The sequence below is a fragment of the Lepidochelys olivacea genome (assembly GCF_965140295.1).
Source record: "Lepidochelys olivacea isolate rLepOli2 genome assembly, chromosome: 22".
Classification (NCBI taxonomy): Eukaryota; Metazoa; Chordata; order Testudines; family Cheloniidae; genus Lepidochelys; species Lepidochelys olivacea.
Genome location: NC_140432.1, coordinates 8124286 through 8146313, shown reverse-complemented (window position 1 = coordinate 8146313; position 22028 = coordinate 8124286). Strand labels below are relative to the sequence as shown.

Genomic DNA, 22028 nt, shown 5'->3' with positions numbered 1-22028 from the left:
ATTCGCAAAAAGAAAAGGAGTACTTGTGGCACCTTAGAGACTAACCCATTTATTTGAGCATGAGCTTTCGTGAGCTACAGCTCACTTCATCGGATGCATACCGTGGAAGCATCCGATGAAGTGAGCTGTAGCTCACGAAAGCTCATGCTCAAATAAATTGGTTCTTCTCTAAGGTGCCACAAGTACTCCTTTTCTTTTTGCTTATTTTATCCAAACCCAGATTGTCCCCGTCTCTGGCTGTGAAACATTTCCTGTTTCACACATAGAGATTGGAGATGGGCATGAACTGTGAAGGTGGGATCTGAATGTTTCCAGGATTCACATCCCGGTTTTTGGATCGGCAGTTACAACCGTCAGGTCTGAGTCCCAGTGTTCCAAGGCGGCTGGGTTTTTGGTGCAGATCCCAGGTCTTTTGCTCAGTCCCTTCTCTAAGCAAATGTATTTTAGACAGAAGTGCATTAAGTACCACGGTAAAGAACAAGTCACAGAGGGAAGGATTTATGCTTCAAGTTGGGTAGATGTGTGGGATCCCCAGAGGGAATGTCCCTCTTTCCCATCCAGTACTTAATTTGTAATGAAAAAGGTGCCGAGGATCAAGGAATTTTTTTACTTTCATAAGTGATGTGCCAAGCCCAAAGGTGCCAGGGCTCAGCTCTGGCTAGTCCTGGCACAAATTAAGCACTGATCCCATCCCCCATGAACTCCTATGGACGCAGTGGGAGTGCTTGAAGGCGGGCGTGTAATGTGCATTTCACAGTCATCTCATTATATTTACCCTGCATGTGCTTCTGGGGTCACTTTTCAATACAACTCTCTGAAGGAGCCTCTACTCAGGAGGGTATGCATGTCTGTGTGTGGGCGACATTCTTAATGGGAGTGGGACCTCTCTCACTGAGGGCTGATGATGTGACCTAGTGCAGGGAGCAATCCTGCCCTGCTGTGGATGGACCAGCTCTCCACTGCTCATGAATGATTTGAACCCCCTTACTCTGGAGACCTGGTCCTATGTATTTAGAACGTGACTGTACCTGGAGTGAGGCAAACGCTCTGGCAGGGGTCTGGGATTGGTGTGCACCTCTCTCGCACTGACTGAGCAGGGTCTAAATACTAAGCTCTGCACAAGCAGCGTCTACCTCCCTCCTAGCCACACCGGCCAGACCCTTGCCAGCGTTACTCCACTGGCATTTGTCGTGAGTCTTGCCGTCCTGCTAGGTAGGATGTAGGCTCCAAACATCAGCAGTGCTAGTAATGCTGGCCCAGATGAGCACTGCATTCCCAGCACCTCAAACACAGACCAAACTGTAGCCTTGTGCAAGCCAGCATCTGAAAACAGTTTGGAGGTGTTGAAAGGCAGCCTTGGGGTAGCTGTAAAACATAGTCCCCTCCATCCTGAGCTGATGCTTGGTGCTGCCGGATGAAGCATAGTACAGTGGAACTTTTAAGAGCGGTGGATGGACAATTTGGCAAGTTGGGACGAGTGGGGGAAAGGGGAAGGAAGCAGCCTGGAACAAGATGCCTCCGATGTAGTGCCCAGATGCCATAATGAAGGGTGTAGTATATATACCAAGAGAAATTAGACCGATGGCCTCTTGCTGCTGTCGAAGGCATGCAATTGCTTTGGCCACTTTGTTCATATTCATATGAGTGGGTTTGTGGTTCAAATATTTGTTTCATAACGCTCAGGAGGGACTGGCCTGACATCTCCACCCCTTTCATTTGCAGGCTTATTTGAACTGGATCCTGACTGCAAAGCACCACACAGCTTGCCTCAGCCAGACAGGGAAGTGTTGGCTGATTCAGAAACACAGCTTCCTATGACTAAACAGGCTGCAAATGCCTGGTCAAGCAGACTGGCGGAGCAAAGGAGGTGGGCGGGGAGGGAATAGAACTGAGTGAGCTTGTAAGAGCAACCTACAGTTACTTGATGCTCAAAAATGCAGGCTGAACTGCTGGAAGGGAAGGAGCCTCCCTCAGTTTAATTGCTGAAAGTTCTCACCTTTGCCCAATGGTCTGAGGTTTCTGGTGGGAACGCCACAGAAAAGGAAATGTGGTTCCTATTAGGGGTTTAAATAAAGGAGGAAGAAAGAGAGAGAGAGCCAGCGACACAGAGATCTGGACAGAGAGAGGCAGATGGAGAGAGAAAGGGCCAGCCCCCGCAGCCCTGGGTTCATTCATCCTGGAGCAAAACTCACACTGTGACCGAGAGCTCCGTTTTCGCCCTTGTCAACACCTACCCAAGTCAACGGGAGTTTGGGCAGAATTGCTACTGTGTAAAGACATCAGGGTTTGCCCCCAAGACAGAGCCTTAGCAATGAAGGCATAGGATATTACAGTGGTTGTCCTCAAATGCTCCATCATGCAGGAGGAACTGCATAGTATTTGGTGTGTGTGGGAGGGGTGGGTTTACAGCTGTATTCTTTTAATAAGGGGAGATGGAGAGAATGTGACACAGAGAGATTTTTATCCACAAATCCATCCCTTGAGCCTGGCTCAGACACAATTGAACCTGAAATGCCTTTGCATCCCTCCATTCAAGAGGGGTTGTACCCATTTCCCCAACGATGGAACCCCCTGATTTTACAAAGGTTCTGGGTGTCTCCAGATCACTTGGGAGGATCAAGGTTCTACTGTCTTTGGAGCCAGAGTTTTGTTTGGCTTCAATATGGGGTCAAAACCACAAACTTCTCCTCTGCTACTACCCCTAAATACAGTCTGATTGTTGTTGTTTTTTCCAGCCTCTTTTCTTTTGCACACACCACACAACCTGCCCCCAGTGACTGCAGAAGGAAAGGATGGGAGGCGACCGTTCATTTGAAGTTCCTCCCAAACATAGCACAAAGACATCCAAATCTTGCTTCCCACAGCTGGCTGGCTGAGTACCGAGGCTTCACCAGGCAGACAGTGTTTGAGAAAGATACCAGCACAGTGGTCAGTCCAGGCTGGAGACTGAAGGGGGGAGAATGGGGAGTGGAAAAGGGTTGGGGATGGTGATAGGTTTGGCCTAATCTTTATCTTTCCAGTCAAAAGGCTGCAAGGCAAGCTTAAGGAAAGAGTATTTCTACGGGGGAACGAATGGCGTATGTACTGGGAAAAGCAGTGAAGGTTTGGGTAGGCTCAGACAAACAGGGATAGATGAGCCAGTTCCACTATAATAACTGGAGATGGGCCTACGCTGCAAAGCTGGGATCTGGCTCTGTTAGTTCCTAGAGATCTGGGGGTGTTCAGATCCAAGGGTTTGATTCCATCCATTTTAGGATCCAAACTCTCCCTTACTTTGCAGGTGTTGGGATCTGGGTTAGTTCAGAACAGCTTGTCTTAAGAGTTGATTGGAACCTTCATGCTTGGCCCAAATGGAGCCTTCATTGAAGTCTGATGAATGCTACCGATTGATTTTTCCTTCCATTTTTTGCTCCCCTTGGTGCTTTCTGGTTCGGTCCAGGACTAGGAGCAGCAGTGCCAACATACCACGCTTCATGGGCTGCTCTCATTACACATCAAGCCAGAGGGTAACAGGAACCAAAGGAAACCTTGCCAGGAAGCTTATGACAAAGGGCTCTCAGCCCATTTCTGCCAAAGAGGTTTAGAGATTTCGGATTAGCTTTGACTGCCTCTCTGAACAGAACACCTAAACATTGGGGTCCCCCATCACTACAAACCAACTTCAGGACCCTCCGAGGAGGGACACCATAGATGAGACAGATTAGACAGGACTTGCCCATTGGACTTGGCTTAGCAGTGGCTCGTTTCTGCCGGGGTCACTGTGGGGTGGGGAGAAAATCTGAAATTCTGTAGAGAGGCAGGATGGTCCAGTGGTTAGGGCACAACCTAGGCCTGGGTTCAATTTCCTGCTTCACCACAGACTTCCTGTGTGACCTTGGGCAAGTCACTTAGTTTCTCTATGCCTCAGTGTCCTATCTGTAAAATGGGGATAATAGAACTGCTCTGCCTCACAAGCGTGTTTTGAGGATAAATACAGTAAAGATTGTGAGGGGTCAGATACTATGGTGATGGGAGCCACATAAATGTGATAGATAGATAACCCCCTTCACCCATAAATGGGGGATATATTTTAGCCTATAGACTTCCAACTCCTCCTCCTTCCAACTCCTTCTGTACTTTGTTGCCACCATGTGTCCTCCGCCCCTCCCCCGCAGTAATGCAACCGGATGTCTCCGAAACAAACAAGGCCACAAAAGGAAAATAAAAGACCATCTCCCCATGGCACTGAGCTCAGAGGCTCGGCACTAAACATCCGCTGGAAATCAGTCTGGAAAAACAATAAACTCCCTTCGAAGGCGTTACTCCACCAGGGAGTTACCCAGCAATCCAGAAACCAGACTGTCATTAGGCGGACATGGGAACAGCTGCATGGAAAGGAATTCTCTTCAGAAGGCTGCCTGACCTACGCTCACACAGGAGCTTGCTTTAAGGTCAATGCTTGCATGGCTTTGGCAGAGCTGCCCAACTAAGGCTAAAGAAGCCAATGGGTCTGAACTGGGTAAAATGTATGAGTGCAAAAGCCAGAGATGGACTGGAGTCTTGGGGCTAGAGTCTGCTCTCAGTTACACCAGTGTAAATCTGGAGTTATTGACTACTCTGAATCCAACAGAGTCACTCAGGTTTGCACTGGCTTAATTGGGATGAGCTCATCTAGTCTATTCTTCTGCTGGGACATTATCTTTTATGATTGTTATCCATTTGTATTATGTTAGCACCTTAAAGGCTGCAGCTGAGGTCATAGCCCCATTGTGGTAGGCACTGTAAAAACACCTAATGAGAGACAGGTTTCAGAGTAACAGCCGTGTTAGTCTGTATTCACAAAAAGAAAAGGAGTACTTGTGGCACCTTAGAGACTAACCAATTTATTAGAGCATGAGCTTTCGTGAGCTACAGCTCACTTCATCAGATGCATATCGTGGAAACTGCAGCAGACTTTATATATACACAGAGAATATGAACCAATACCTCCTCCCACCCCACTGTCCTGCTGGTAATAGCTTATCTAAAGTGATCATCAGGTGGGCCATTTCCAGCACAAATCCAGGTTTTCTCACCCTCCACCCCACCATCAGGAGAGTGAATTTGTGTGGGGGGGTGGAGGGTGAGAAAACCTGGATTTGTGCTGGAAATGGCCCACCTGATGATCACTTTAGATAAGCTATTACCAGCAGGACAGTGGGGTGGGAGGAGGTATTGGTTCATATTCTCTGTGTATATATAAAGTCTGCTGCAGTTTCCACGATATGCATCTGATGAAGTGAGCTGTAGCTCATGAAAGCTTATGCTCTAATAAATTGGTTAGTCTCTAAGGTGCCACAAGTACTCCTTTTCTTTTTGCTAATGAGAGACAGTTAGCCCAAAGTGACTGCAATTGAAATAGACAAGACAGACCAAAGGAGGCAGAAAGATCTTATTTTCATTTTACAGTTGGGGAAACTGAGGCCGAGAGCAATGAATTGATTTGCCCAGTGCTAAATGGGAAATTTAGTGGTAGAGGTATGAATTGAACATTTGATTTTGTCCCGAACTGGAATGAAAACAAATATTTTTAAATGGCCTTTGAAGCAGGATTTCCTAAAAATGTCAGTCTCAGAAAATGTTTGGTTTAGAATTCCGAAATGTTGTCTGGAATTTTAGTTTATGTGGGTTTTTTTTTCACTTTTATATTATTTTCACACTCTTGCATAGCGTGCCTGTAATAGGAGGGCATCACATGGCTCAGTCCATTACAGAAATGGGTGCTAATTGTGCAGCTCAGAGATGGATCCAACTCTTTCCTAGTTTGGGGTGTTCGGGTCTGGGGTTAGATATCTGGGGGTTTTGTAATACACATCACAGAAGAGAAGAGTGAGGGGGGATTTGATAGCAGCCTTCAACTACCTGAAGGGGGGTTCCAAAGAGGATGGAGCTAGACTGTTCTCAGTGGTGGCAGATGACAGAACAAGGAGCAATGGTCTCAAGTTGCAGTGGGGGAGGTCTAGGTTGGATATTAGGAAACACTATTTCACTAGGAGGGTGGTGAAGCCCTGGAATGGGTTACCTAGGGAGGTGGTGGAATCTCCATCCTTAGAGGTTTTTAAATCCCAGCTTGACAAAGCCCTGGCTGGGATGATTTCATTGGGGATTGGTCCTGCTTTGAGCAGGGGGTTGGACTAGATACCTCCTGAGGTCTCTTCCAACCCTGATATTCTATGGTTCTATAATCACTACTGCTGTCATGTCATAACAGAATAGTTAGAATATCCTATTATTTTTATTTTATTTTCAAAATCATTAAAGGCAGCTGTTTCTTAGTACTGATTGAAGCATCTTCTCTTCTTGATAAAAGTGTTTTCTCTTTGGGTTGTAATGAGACAGCAAGACACTTTGACAGAATGTCAAAGACACTGTTCTGCAGTCTAATACCTGTCCCATCCTTTCTGCATAGTGACTTTTTGGGTCTGAGGAGATTGCATATACATACATATATATATTATAGGGCACGCATACCTTCTATCTAATCTAATCTATCTATCTATCACCTACAATCTTCTTAGACCCAAAGACCCGCTATGTACCAAGGATGGGACAAGTATATTTGTTATAAAGTTAATTTCATGCCGTTGCAAGGTGCCAGGCTGCTATCTCTGGGGAATGGAACCTTCTATTTATCCACAGAGCAGGTGGCAGTCATGAAACATCTGCTTTCAACCCACAAGCCCTGATTCAGCCAGTCTCTTCAGAAAGCTTGGAAACCTCTTAGAATCTGGCTCAAATTTTGGGTTTAAACCCCAGACTAAGCAAAGTCTATCTGGATTGCGGTTAGATGCACACACTTACGGTACTGCACCCCTATACACACAACTATTGTTTTACAATATAGCTTTGGTGTAAAAAGACTGCAACTCCTGCTAAAATAATTGAGAGTTGCACCTATTTACACAGGGCTTAACTTGGCCCAGCATAGCCTGTAAACAGGAAAAGAGCATGGAAAAGATTCCTACAGCTTTCCATTCGCCCATCTACTATGTGTGCTCTTTACCTATGGATAGAGGTGGGAGAAGGTTCCTGATTGGAGCTGGGGCAATAAAGGAAACACATTTTGCTATTTATCTGCTCAAACTCAGCAACAAATGGTGATTTAGAAGCATCCATGACTCTTTCACAGTCACTTTCTGTGAATGCTCAACCTTTCCCAATGCTCAAGAAAAGTGAATGTTTCATGCAAATATTCACCCTACCAGAATTGAAAATAATTTATCTGCTTGCAAAATTCACACTGCTCCCTTGAGTCAGACCTTGTCTATACACAGAAATGGTGCCAATTTCAGTAAATCGGTTTTAAATAATCATTTTTCTATTTTCCTAGTGGCAAGGAGCCCTAACCATGGACCAGCACACCATTGTGCTAGGCGCTGTACAAACACAGAACAAAAAGACAGTCCCTGCCCTCAGGAGATTACAATCTAAGTATAAAACATGAAACAACAGATGGATACAGACAGATGGGGGAGCATATGGAAAAATCACTTCCTTTAGTTAAATAGGTGCACATTTTTTATGTAAGTGTCAGAGTGATTTGTATATTCATTTGTGACATTCACCCTTGGAATGTTATGTGGACCAACAACCATTTGCTGAAGAAAATTGCAAATGACTTTGGATAAATCTGATTATTTTGTGATCATCCAGCTATGGGGAGGTGGTGGTGGGGGTGGTGGTGGGAGTTCAAATCCATCAGTTCATTCAGCTCATCTTAGCTCATCTTACAAAATATGGGTGAGGTTTGCACTGATCTAACTGTGCTCCCTCTCCCATCAGTGGTAAAATTCCCATTGTTTTCAGTGGGAGCAGAGTTATACTAATGCTGAATGCTTTTGAAAATTCCATCCTCAATATCTGACTGCATTGCCTAACTGTGTTGCTGCACTGGCCAGACAGGAGACATCTCCAGCTCTCTGGAGATTATACGAGTTATGCACCGTCAATTTGTAAGAAAATACACATTTGTCGGTCTCCCACACCTTGCTGTGCAGCACATTGTTCCTGATCAGTTTTCTACCTTTCATTTCTCAGTTTTTACATCCCCATGAAACTGTTCCAATCGAAGTCATAACCCTCTGAGCTCTGGAAGGTTGAAATCAGGGGAGGAAGAAAGGAATGCAAATGCAGTGGATAGAAAAGAAAATTGATGAGCTGGGATCATGTAGGATCTATCTACTTATCAGGCCTCTCATCATCACATCTGAGCTCCTCATAATGTATTTATCCTCAGGACACTTCCAGGATGTAGGTGTAACCCACACATCTCCTGGGTGTGGTGCTGTGTCCCATCAAGTGGCCCTAAAGCCACTTAGAAAGAGATTAATGAGTCTGCTGTACAGCCTTAGCTAACAGCCACATGGCTTTTAGCTCATGCATTTAGCTTCAGAGGTCCCAGGTTTGATCCTGCCTGACAATAACTGGGGTCTATCAGCCTTACATACGGAAGTGTTATTATCCCTGTTTTATAAGCAGAGAATGCTAAGGGATTTGCCTAGGGTCCTATAGGAAATCTGTGGCAGAGGAAGGACTTGAACCAAGGTCTCCCAAGTCCCAGATTACTGGGCTAACCACTGGATCACTCTTTCTCTCTGGGTAATGCTATAGCTCTTTTAAAAGAGTAGCCCATCCCTGTTTGGTAGCCCACTGCAGGACCTTACTAAAGCAAAATGGGCTATTAAAAGAAGAGCAGGCCCTCCTAGGTCCTGCTGGGGTAGGGCCGTGCTGCAGGGGACAGGACCAAAGAGGTTTAACAAAATCCTGCTACCTTTGAACACAGGGTTATTCACACCATGCCAGCTTTTGAGCAGCCATAGTCAGTGAATGTCTCTTTCGTACTTTCTCCTCCTTCAACAAAATTCCCAGCCGGATCCAGAAGAACACAGGACTTGCCAGCCTGGCTCACAGCCAGGTCAATATCCTGTCTCTGATGATGGTGCACACCAGTTCTTTGGAGGAAGGTGCAAGTACTCTAAAATGGAAAATTATGGAGTAATCTCCCCATAACCCCATCACTTAGTAGTTGGCTTAGTCACTGAAGAGAGTCTGTATTTCTTTTTAATCATATAGTCATGGATGTTCCTATTATCTATATAAATATGCAGATCTTTGTTGACTGCTGCTAAGTTCTTCCCGTAAGTGATATCTTGAGGCAGAGGGTTCCACAGGCTAATTTTGGTTGGTGTAAAACAATATTTCATGAGTTTAGTTTTGATTTATCTTTCACTCTCTTTTGTTCCTCCTCTTCCTCTCTCTCTCTTTTCTCCACTCTTTCCCTTTTTCCTCTCTCTTCCTCTTCCCCTCCATTTATCACCCAAGTGCATCGTGAGATGTTCAAAACTCACCACCGCCTGTTTCCCTCCTCCCCCCACCCCGCAAGAAAACATTGCACCAGCATCAGAGGGGCACTTACTTTCCCTGAGGTAACTGAGGTGAGACAACAGAACTTCTGTGTTGTAAAGGGAGGTGGCTCGGAGGAAACCTTCTTTGTTCATTTTGCACAGTTCCTTGCCGTCCATGTTCTGGAAGAGGGATGTGTCAATCTCCATTAATCCATACTCCTTTATAGCCCACTCCAGCCACTGGCGCACGTGTTCCTGGGTCCACAAGGTGGGATCTGGCAGAAGAAGAGACAGCTGGTAAATATGCCCAAAGGGACAGCCTGTCATAGGAGTGTCATGCTATCAGTCAGTTAGCCCAGTAATAATGTTAGCAATAGAGCAGATTTCATCTACACATCTCAAAGGTGGGAAAGTATAATTAATTCTGGTTTACACATGGGGAAACTGAGGCACAGAGCAGCAAGGGACTCATCCCTAGTGAGATAATGAATTAATAGCAGAGCCAGGAGTAGCATCCAACTCACTAGGTTTGCACTCAGATGCACTATCTCCCGGGCCATCTTTGTAGTAGCTGATTTATGACTCACCTCTTTGAATAAAAAGCTCATCCCTTTGAAGAGATGCACTCGTCACACCGTCAGGTCCTTTTAAACTGCACAGCTATAGCAGGGATATGGAAGTCACTCAGCCTGTCCTGAGTGCATTACAAATTCCTAATAGATGGCCTTTTAAACTTTGAGAAGGGTGGTTATTATGGTCAGCAAAGGGAGGCTGAAAAATTCTTGCCTAAACAGCTCTGTTAACCATGTATCTGAGTCACGTTTGCTGACTCAGCTGACAAACACAAGTTTTCAACCCCATTAGCTTTGCAAAACCAACATAGCTATTGGAGGGTGAGCTGGATTCTATACTGTCTCGTGCATCGTTGTCAATTGTCAATTAAGGTCCAGTTGCAGAATTGTTATTAGTGGCAAAGATGGAAGAGGCGGATGGAATTCAGCTGGAGGTGTCAGCAACTATGTTGAGAGTTTGCTGCACCGGCAGTTACAAAAGGAAATCATCCTTTGAGTTTTAAGATGATGGGTTGGATCAAAAAGTCCCAGAGAGAATTAAACATGCCAAGCCTTGATACCGTTTATACAGAATCATTTTCAGAGACTGTCAGATTCTTCCTGTGCTATTTTTCTCATGTTCCCTCATCTGGAAATTTGAGCCGCGAATTAGGTTCTCTTGCAAAATTACTTGAATTTAGGGAGTGGTCTTTGCCCAGACTCTGGGTCCTATCACCCTGGAATTTTGGATCTGGGCCTGTCCTTTACATCTGGCACCTCTCTCTATGAGGGACTCTATTCAAACACTCAAGAACTTTGGCGGAGTTTGGCTATAGACTAGAACTTGATTGCATGACCACGCCTCGCCTGGCAATTCCTGCTTTTGATGAGACTGGAAGTATCCAGCATCACAGTTTCCTGCCACTTCCATTTCTGGTCCCTCCAGCCCTAGAATATCCAGAGATGTGGGGCACAAATCATGGCTGGGTGTTTAGCACAGTTTGGGGGATGGGATTGGCTGGCATCCCATGCCACCCAAGCATCCCCTTATACAGAGGGCATCATCTAGCAGCTGCATCTGCTGGGTTTCAGGGCTGCTTCGTACCAGAGTGAAATGGCAATGGAAAATCACTCCAGAAAATACTAAAAATAAGTAGTGAGATTTACTTACCTACTTCTTAATAGCACCTGAGCTCTGTAAAACTGAATATTAACTACGTAAGTTACTATCCTTCACTGTTAATTTACTTTCTGCATTTCCTCTGAGTTTAGGCAATGAAAATACCCTGATCAGCTGCACTTCTGTTTCCATCCACTTTCTTGCCATTTCACTTTCAAGTTCTGGAGAAAGTTGGCCTTTCGGTTGTAAATATTGAAGGAGAATGTTTATTTAGTTAGTTTTGTAAGATCCCTACATTTAGGGCCCAGGGTGACCTGACAGAATTCGGGAAACATTTTTCTAAATCTCAGGCATGTTCATTAGCAATGTCGGGAGAAGATTCTAGAGAGTTCCTTTGGGTCGTTTGTCTATGTTGATGCTGAAAACATGTCCTTTCCCGTCATTCTGCTTAGGTCATTTGCCTTTCTGAGGGTAAAATTCACCCCATGCAGAGGCTTAACTGGGCTTAAATGGGACCTTGAGCACAGGGGTCAATCTTTTATTGGCTTTCCCTCTCTTACTGCATTCAGTTCAAGCATCTTGTCCTTATTCCAAACGGTAAACAAATGCACTGGAATTGTCATCTGTTCATGGTCAAGTCAGTTCATGAACCGAAACCAGAGCTAAATTTGACAAATACACCTCTTTCTGCCGATAAATTGGAAAGAATTCAGAGAAGAGCCACGAGAATGCTTAAAGGATTGGGGAACATGCCTTACAATGATAGACTCCAGTAGCTCAATCTGTTTAGCTTAACAAAGAGAAGGTTAAGGGGTGACTTGATCATAGTTTATCAGTACGTGCATGGGGAACAGACTGGCAGAAAAAGGTCTAACAAATCCAGAGGCTGGAAATTGAAGCGAGACACATTCAGATTAGAAACAAGATGCAATTTTTTTAACACTGAGGACAATTAACCTTTTGAACAATTTACTAAAGATTGTGGTGGATTCTCCATCACGGGCCATTTTAAAATTAAGATTGGATTTTCTCTGGTTCAAACAGGAAATAACTCAGAAAAGTCCTGTGGCCTGTGTTACACAGGAGGTCAGTCTAGACGATCACAATGGTCCTTTTTGGCCTTGGAATCTATGAATCTATGAACAGTTCATTAGCTGCATCCTTCAGAACACAGGGGGAATCCTGGTCCCACTGAAATCAATGGAAGTTTTGCCAGTGACGTCAATGGGGTGAGAACTTCACTAATACAGTTTCCTTCATAGGGAAGTTCCTATGCTAAAGTGCTTATACACAGAGAGTTTCCAAACTATACAGGGGAAAGATGCCCTCCCCTTCCAAGCATAAATTCTGCAGGTTCCCCACAGCAGTGATTCCCAAACCCCTGATCATCTGAATGGATTTTATATTCCCTGTTACATTTGGATAGGTACAGTTAGATATTGTATACGGCCACACCGCTGCTTGGGAATTTTCCAACAGAATTGTTTTTTGATAGAAAATATTTTGAAATTTTCTGATTTTTCATTGGAAATATCAAAGCAAACTATTTCATTTTTAGTCAGTTCTACAATAAAGTGCATCTGCCTAAGGTGCTTTGAGCCTCATGGGAGATGTAGATCAGTGTTTCAGGTTCCCATTCAATTCTATGAGCTGGGCATCCTGGCCAGACTACATCACCCATGGTGCACCACAATTTCCCCTCTGACCAAGCTGCGTGGTGCATCATGAGAATCACATTGGTTCAAGACACTGAAACAAAATACTGGAGTTCCCCACAGGACGGAAAGCCCAATTTTTGCTTAGCTTTATACGGTTATTAATACAGAGAACTCAGCAGAGAACCGATAACTCTCCCCCACCCTCCCTGTTAAATCAAAGATGGACAGTGGCGGAAAGAGATTAGAACACAAATATTGTGATGCCGACGGTACCTGCTGGGACGATGACTCTCCTCTCATTGGTGGTCATGTTTGGGGGAGGGCCATTCTTTTCATCCATGTAGGTGCTGTAACTCATCGGGTTGGACTCTGTCCCCGTGCCCACCAGTTTGCTGCATTTGTTAATGCTGCAGTCTACCGGCGACTCCCTGAAATGAGAAAGGAAGCAGACATCTCGTCAACATTATCGTTGCTGACCCTTCCTCCCTGCTGAAGCAAAACGACAGGGTGTGTGTGTGGGGGTGTCACAGAAATGGCAGTGGAGGGGGAGCAAGTCGTAGGTCAGAAACAGGGGGAGAGTCTAGAGGGTACCTTGCACTTCTGTATCACCTGTCACGTGACAATCCCAGGTAATCTACACACCAGAAACCTCACAGCAGGAGCATGTTAATTATTAATCTATTCAACCAAAGGATAAACTCAGGCATGTAGCATCCTGGTATTCAGGTGTGCTGAGCACCCCAAATTCCAGCTGGCATCAATGGCAGCTGCAGGTGCTTAGCACCTCTGAAAAATCAAGCTCCAAGTGCCTTGCTTGAGATCGTATAGTAAGTCAGTGGCAAAGCTGGGATCCCAATAGCCCAGATTCCAAGTCCTCTAGCCACTGGCCATGCTACCTCCCTATGAAAGTCTTCCCCTCCTCCCTTCACATGAAGCAGTGAGCTCCAGCCAATGTCACATTGCGTTACCCTTACTGGAAACGTCCTTCATTGCTTGATATCACGTTAATGTCTGCAGTAAAGTAGATATAACTTGGTGTTAGAAGCCCCCAGTTGGTTTGTCTCACCCACCAGTTGTGCGGTGTCATAACCTTGATGGTCAGCTCGTGGGAGACAAGAACTGTCTGTTGTTGGTTTGGTTGGTTGGGGGCTGTTTTTTTTACTGTGTGTCGCTCCAGCACCTAGCACAAGGCTTTAATCTTTGACTAGTACCTGTAAGCGCTAAATAATAAGAAATACAGCACTCCCTCCCCATTTTGTTATTAAAGGCCACAGAATGTCCACACTGGAAACACGGAGCTACAGAATGCTCCAGGAAGATAATAAAAACGTGCTAATGATAATTTATATTATTGCAGTGCCTAGAGATTCGGGTCTCATCACGCTAGGTGCTGTCCATGTAACCCACTGGCAAATGCGTGCTGCAGGTCCCCTCCTGTGCTGATCTGCAGAGGATATCTGTCCATTACAGCCGCTAGCTAAGAAGCCTGCACTGCAGTAGCTCATGCTGTAGAGATTCCCCAGTTTAATTCTTGGTGTGTCAGGGATGGCAGCCACATATCTGCAGTCAGAGGCAGTCCCTGGCCGACGAGTTCATGAGGTAAATAGAGAAGAGGGAGTTGCCATCAGTTTACAGATGGGAACTGAGGCACAGTGAGATTAAGGCCCAGATTTTTAAAGGTATTTAGGCCCTGTGGTTCTCAGGGTTGCAGTGCCTAACTGATTTATGAACCTAAGTCTCATTTTCAAAAAGGATTTAGGCACTTCGGAGCCAAAATCTCATTAACAATCAATGACTTTTAGGGTTGGAGGTGCCAAAATCACTATTGAAAATAAGACAGAGGCTCCTAAATCAGCGAGGCTTTGAAATGCTGAGCACAAAAATGCTTAAATACCTTTAGAAATCAGGGCTTAAGTGTGTGGCTGAAGCAAGGGTTGAACCCGGATCCCCGTCCAGTGACTTATCCACATGACCATCCTTCCTCTTTACCAATAGTGCAAAGAAACACGCAAAGAAGTGCTTTGGGAGGAAGCTACTTACTGCAGGGTAAAGAACATGCCAGTGCATTCATCTCGTCCTGGGAGCCAGTTGGGAGGGTTTTCCAATATAGAACAGTAAATGAGTTTGTTTCTGAATCTAACGGAGGGTGGGGGAATTACTGAAGTTCAGTGATCATGACTGGGAGATAAATACTCCACTGAGAGATTCTAAGGCAGATGGTAATTTTTTCCTCATGTCTTGCTCGGGGAATGTGGCTTGAAAATGGAAATAAGATGTATAACTTACACATGTTTGAGTTTAAGGTTTTACTATTTCGCCTACTGTTTTTCCAGGCAGAGAACCAAAATCCACCTTCGGAGAGGCAAACTGCTGAAGGTTTAATGTCCCATGGCAGCCAGAGCAAGGTCTGAGCAAATGCTGGGATGTCAGGCTTTTCAGAGAGTCTGAGCACTTCCCACTTGCTGCAGAAATACTCGGTGTTGGGTGTTAAATGTTGCATGTACTGGGAGCAAGAACGGTCCTGTTTGAAGGAGACTAGAGGAGCATCCAGACTTGAGCTTTAGGACCCAATCCAGTACAGCGCTGATGGGCTCTAGGAGGGCCTGGCATCCTCCACTCTCATCGGCTTCAATGGTTGTTGAGGGGGTTCCACATCTTTCAGCAACTGGACCTTTCAGCTCAGACTTTAATGGCCCATTTGATGGGCCTCATCCAAACCCCCAGATCCTCACACTCCCAGATTTGAGGAAATTTCAATTTCAGGTGAAATCCTCGCTCTCACTGATCTCAGCAGAGTCAGGATTTCACCCCTGGGATCTACCATACTTCTTACACAGCCTCTGTCACAGTGCTGTCTGGTTGGCCAGTATCCATATAATGGACTGACCCAAACCCCACAGTACTGTATTGCATTTCCCTTGGAAAACATTCCTCTCATAGAATCATAGAATATCAGGGTTGGAAGGGACCTCAGGAGGTCATCTAGTCCACCCCCCTGCTCAAAGCAGGACCAAGCCCCAATTTTTGCCCCAGATCCCTAAATGGCCCCCTCAAGGATTGAACTCAGAACCCTGGGTTTAGCAGGCCAATGCTCAAACCACTGAGCTATCCCTCCCCCCAAAGCGGAGCTCTGACTTGAGCTTTTCTCTTGCAGATAATAGAGCAATAATATATACGTGTGTGTGTTCATCTCTCTCTCTCTCCCAGATTTGCGCCTGTGAATATCTCTCTTAGAATCTAATCTGCATTAGATATAAACACATCCAGGTGCTTTTTAATAGAGTAAACCAACACTCCTACTTATGCTATCAGCTCCATAGAGAAGGGAGGGTTTCTTTATTCTCTTTGCAACATGCCATGCATGGCAATGATGCTGTATACCAGTGTATCATTAATAATGATGACAATGTTGTAAGATGGCTCCAAAGCATTTTCATTATGATTTTGCACCTGGCAAGCACAGACCTCTTCCCCAGCCAAAAGTCCAGCACTGGGGGGGCATTGTTGGTAGAAGCTATGCATTTACCCAAGCTGGTATTTGGCAGGAGAACATAAACAACCCATCTTTTGAGAAAAATGCCATGAATTCATTAATGATTATAAGTGGGCAGGACCTTACTTTAATCACCACTCTCTGCACAGCACCCCTGAACACCATGCTGGACATTAGCTCAGTGACCAACCCAGTGTTCCCCAACCAAATCACATTTGCAACACCTGGATTTCCCGTGAAGGTCTCCCTCCAAGTATTGTCCCAGCCTGGCCTTTTCTAAGACAGGGAATTTGACATGATCCCAGCAGAAGGTGGTGTAGCTGCAAGCTACACAAAGAGGAATGCAGTAGAGAAGCAGGAGAGCCATTCCCAGTTAATAGTTTATTCACTGATCACAGCCCCATCCTTCGTTCACTAACTACCCATGAGCAGACTTAGATTTTTTATCAATTTGTTCGTAATTCAGAATTGTTTATGTGATTCTATTTCAGGCATTGGGTTGCTCCTTGGTTGTACCGGGAGTCTGGGGCTTCAAGCTTTCCAGTGGCTACACAATCCAGAATGAACGGTCTGGGCTACGCCCTGAGCAGGTGTAGATCAGCATCAGTCTGCTGAGTTCAGTGGAGGTAGGCCCATTTGTAGGAGTCCTTTTGTGGGCACTCACTATGGAAGGAGGGAGCCCAAAGAGCACGGGGCTGTGCGGATCCCAACACCCTTCGTCCCGACAGCAACGTTCAATTTCTGCTCCTTCCAAGAGGACATCGGGAGCTCAGTGTTTGGGGAAGTGTTAGGCTGGCCTCGCCAAAGCAGACAAGCAGCTACCCTGGCATTGACAAAGAGCTACTCTGTGCAACCTCACCCAGAGCTTCAGATATGTGGAAACAAAGCAACCACTGTACCAGGGCCTCTGTCTAGGAATCACCCTGAGCTTGAGCAACTTAAGGGATTCCAGTGATTTCAGAAACTCACTCAGCAGGAGATTTCCACTTTTTTCTCTCCTTTTCCTCTCCCCTCTTAACGCTTCTCCCTTCTCTCCTGTTCCTACTTCTTTCATCTTTTTTTTTATTCCTCTCCCCACATTATGTCCTTTTGTCTCTTCTCCCCTCTCCTCCCTGTTATTCATCTTTCCTTCTCCTTCCCCTCCTGGAGGAAATGTTTGGGATTATGGTCTCTTCCCCAACGTTCAAAAGTTCTGTCTGGAATCTGAAGGGGATCTTCCCACTACATTACACTCTCCTTGCCCCCTTCTCATTCTCTCTTGGACTTGTATACCCTCTTTATGTTTGTACAGCAGAGCCTGGATCATAATTGGTGTATCTGGCCACTGCGATAATGCAAATAAAATAATCAGAATACGAAGGTGTATAGAAAAAGGGCAAAGGATGAACAAGAAGAGACCAGAGAGAGAGGGAGAGTGCAGAGATGAAAGAAGAGTGATGTTAGACACAAGTGCATGAATGTTGACAAACCCCCCATTCTTACAGAGAAACAGAATGATAGGAAAAACACAAACCAATTCTCAAACACAGGTTCCTCACTTAGATTGTACTAATCCTGAATGTAGTGAGTCAAATGAGCACATCTCGTTATATCATCTCCGAATCCAAGAGCCTCAAGAATATTTGATCTCATAACACTCCTGTGCAGGACAGAAGAATTATCCTCATTCTAGGATCAGAAACTGAGTCACACCGCGATTAAGTGACTTGGCCAAAGTCACACAATGAGTCTGTGGCACAGGTGAGAACCAAACCCAAATCTCTAAAGCCCCAGAATCCTAAACACACTATGTAAACAGGCAGCTTGTGTGTTTAAATCCTCATTTGAACTAGAGCTGGTCTGAGCTCTAAACTTTACAGCTAGAATTAGATTTGAATTTCCCTATAGTTGAAGAAGGGAAGCGGGAGCAGATACCAGCAATATCATAAGATCAGATGGTTGATGGGTCAAACCTATCAAGTTCAGATCCAAAGTTCCTTGTGATTTGGATCTAGTGGTAGAATTCAGGCCAATCTCTGGTTTATATGATGGACTGAAACACCCTAAGAAGAGATTCACTTTTGGAAAATGGCCTACACTGTGTGAAGGACAGAGGAAAAGGTGCATCAGGATAGATGGAAAATGGGCGATAGAAAAGAAACGGTGCATCAAAGTCAATGACAAAACACCCATTGACTTCAGTAGTGCGGGCTCAGAACCTAAGACTGTTCCCTTGTGGTGTGCTACTTAAGCAATATTTGCAGAACTAAAGGGGGTTCAAAAACGGGTGACAATAATGATCAAGGGCCTGGAAAAGCGCTCATATGAAGAGAGATGGAAAAGACTGGGATTGTTTAACTTAGCAAACAGATGAGGAAGGGGACCTGATAATAGTATATAAAAGTCTTTTGCTCTTTAACACAACAACAACAAAGTAGTATGAAGAAACCACATGGGCACAGCGGGGTCCCGATAACAGTGTTTACTGACCATACCCAACATTCAAGGACTAGTTACATATACACCCAAGGCTCTGCAAGGCTTCTAAAACAGAACACAGTGAGCGCCCCTAGAGGGCTCACATACTAGTTAAAGGGAAACTGCTATCACCAGCAGGAGAATGAATTTGTGTGGGGGGGTGGAGGGTGAGAAAACCTGGATTTGTGCTGGAAATCACTTTAGATAAGCTATTACCAGCAGGACAGTGGGGTGGGAATAGGTATTGTTTCATATTCTCTGTGTATATATAAAGCCTGCTGCAGTTTCCACGATATGCATCTGAGGAAGTGAGCTGTAGCTCACGAAAGCTCATGCTCTAATAAATTGGTTAGTCTCTAAGGTGCCACAAGTCCTCCTTTTCTTTTTGCGAATACAGACTAACACGGCTGTTACTCTGAAACCTGCTATTCATATACACTTCAGCGAAGAGAAAACAGGAAAAGTGTAATAAGTTCAGGGAGTCCTTTTGTTTTACTTAGAGACAATTTTGTGGCAACATTTATTATGCCATAAAATGAGCTGCCGGAACCTTAATGATATTTTAATATTTCAGGGGATGTTTTCAAAGCATTGATTTGATCATTAGCCAAGCAAAACTCATTAACATCAGTGGGAATTACACAGCTAAATTCCTCCACACACATGCACATACCAAGCACTTGGACATTCTACCCCACTTTATTTATGTGATTAAATTGATACTATTGTCATGAAATTCAGAACTCGCATGTCGGAAAGGCCACCCTCTGCTCTCGGTTACAGTGATGTAATTCATGATAAATCACTAAAGACAGCAAGAGGTTTGGGATTTTTGTGTTATGGGTTATTATTTGTATTTAGAGCTAGTTTGAAAAACTGGGCTTTTTTGGTGATAATTTTGGTGACCAAATCCTTCCATTTTTCCCCGTCACTGAACTTCAAACTTTTCCATTGAAATTTGGAGCAGCTGATTGAAAAGCAGGATGCACGTTTCATGCAAAATTGCTGCAAAACACTCATCCTGGTTTTCCTTCATTGAAATTCAACATTTCAATGAACACTTTTGTTAAAAAAAAACACCCACATTTTGGAAAAAATTAACCAGCTGTATTTGTATTCTGGCAGTGCCCAAAGGCCCCAGCTGAAATTGGGGTCCTTTGTGCTGTACAAATACATAGGAAGAGATCACCTCTTTCCCAACTTGCTTACAATCAAACCAGACCAAAGAGACAAAGAGGAGGAGAAAAGAAAGATTGTCTCCCCTAGTTACAGGTGGGGGGACCTGATGCTAGAACAAGGCATGTTAGAACAATGCACAGAGCGGTTTAATGGAGGGCTGGCTGGAAAACAAGAATTCTGTTTTGCAAAATAATATCAAGGTTTCAAACATGTTTTCATTCTGCAGCAGAATGAAACAGAGACCTTTAGACATTTTTTTCCAGCCTAGCCAGGGGTATGGCACTTGCATGTAATGTGGGAGACGCACATTGAAATCCAAGCTCTGAAGCAGGCAGAGAAGACACTTGAACATGGCTCTCCCATGCCAGTACCCTAAACACTGAGCTAATGACTATTTGGGGTTGGGTCTCTGTCTTCCTCTCCGCTGCCACGAGATTCTGTCCTGGACCTGAGAAACATTTCAGTTTCACTAAAAAAATTGTGACCAGTTCTAATTAAATGATTTACGCATTAAATCTGTGGAAGACCTAGGGATGGAATCCCCATTTCTTGAGTGACAAGTCAATGTTTAACCACAAGTCCATCCTCCCTCCCTGATGTGTAAGGTGGTCTAAGAGGCTGAAGAATGTTACATTTTCCACATTGGCCTTTAACTGCTCCACATTCAGACATATTAACCACTGCAGAATGTGACTGTGCCAGCGGAGACTTGCCAGCTACGTGTGACGGCAAGCACATATTTTGTGGCTGCATAAATTGCACCCAGATTTGAAAATTTAGCTTGAAACTTTCCCAAAGGATCCATTTCCCAAATCCTGCAGTGGCATTTTGAGCCCGGTGTCTCGCCAAGAATATAGGTCTTGAGCTGCCACTGATTGAAAGTGCAATATATGCGATTACATAGATGCCAAATGTATGGGAAGCATTTCCAGCCCCTGTTTCGGAATGAACTGGGCAGATATGACTTGCATTGAAAAGCTTGTTCATCTTGCAATGGTCTTTGCAGGCTAAAAGGACCACTGAGGTTGTATTCTATCTGATGGGAGGATGGACATGCAGAGATCCTTCCCATAGATCCCTGATCTTCCGAGACCCCTGCTCCCATCCCACCTGCAACTCATCTCCTTAAACCGCACCAGTCGGGCCTGTCTCTAGTTGCTAAGAAAAGAAATAAAAGGGAAAGCTGGACATGGTCACTTACCCCCATCCAGCTCCCTCCACTGTCAGGAATCATATAGCTTAATAACTCCCTAGAGAATACAAGCCATTCTCCCGTCAAGCAGCAAATGCTATTGCGTCAAGCACAGGTGAAGCGCAGAATAAAGGCTGCTCTCTCTAACAAGGCAGCTGGAGCCTGGTAAGAGGGCGCACTTGAAAAACAAGAGAGAAAAAGGCAGTGACAGAGGGGTGGGAGGAAGGTTTTATTATTCAGTCCACAGTTCGAGTTCATCTGTATTGAGGCTGGCATTCGCTGCTCAGATGGTGTGTCAGTTTTGGCAGGCAGCTGATGGGCGGAGCAGCGGGGTGACTGGAATGGCCCAAGCCATGACAATGAGCTGTGATGGAGACTGGGGGACAGGGCAAATCTCTCAGTCGTGAGTAGGTGGGTCTTCTGTCTAGTAGTGGACTGGGCCTCCAATCTCCTCAGTGGTTGTAAGCTCTCAGCTTAACACACCCTGCCCAAGAGTTGGGTACCCCATGGAGAGGTATAAAGGGGTTCCTACCCCTCCTTATGCCCCTGTGGGTCATGTAGTCCAAGTCACCATCTAAGCCAACTCAGCCATCTCAGAACCTATCAGTGAACTAATCATAAGACAAAACAGTCAAACCTTCTGTCCAGCATAGTGCACAAATCTTCATCCCACATGAAGACATGTTTTTATGCCAGCTGCATGCTCCATACTGCCACTGTTTTGTTATGGGCTATGTGAACCTTGTTTCGGGTTGAGATAAAACCTCATTGAGATTGAGGGTGTACACTCACGCTTCAATTCACTGTAATGATGACCCCTACCTAAGACAAAAGAAGCACGTGAACCCACCCAGGAGCTTTTGCTGAGTATTGGTTTGGGCAAGGGTGTATGTGTAAGGAAAGGCAGAACAGACAAAAACCTGGGACAGACTGAGCGAGAGAGCCAGCCTGAAAGAGTGCTGAAAGCATGGTTTCTGACCCTGGAAGAAACCTGAGGAGAGGTTTTTGGGTTGGGT

At 45.0% G+C, this 22028-nt stretch overlaps 1 protein-coding gene across 5 annotated transcripts in view; it reads right to left on the bottom strand.

The window, feature by feature from the left end:
• Positions 1–22028, bottom strand: part of FLI1 (Fli-1 proto-oncogene, ETS transcription factor) — a 119686-nt gene that overhangs the window by 33672 nt on the left and 63986 nt on the right. For all 5 annotated transcript variants that reach the window (XM_084612024.1, XM_084612026.1, XM_084612025.1 and 2 more), the window contains 2 exons: positions 12965–13119; positions 9434–9637 (listed from right to left, as the gene is read on the bottom strand). In XM_084612024.1, the coding sequence (XP_084468150.1) occupies positions 9434–9637; positions 12965–13119 (359 nt within the window). The remainder of the gene's footprint in view (positions 1–9433; positions 9638–12964; positions 13120–22028) is intronic.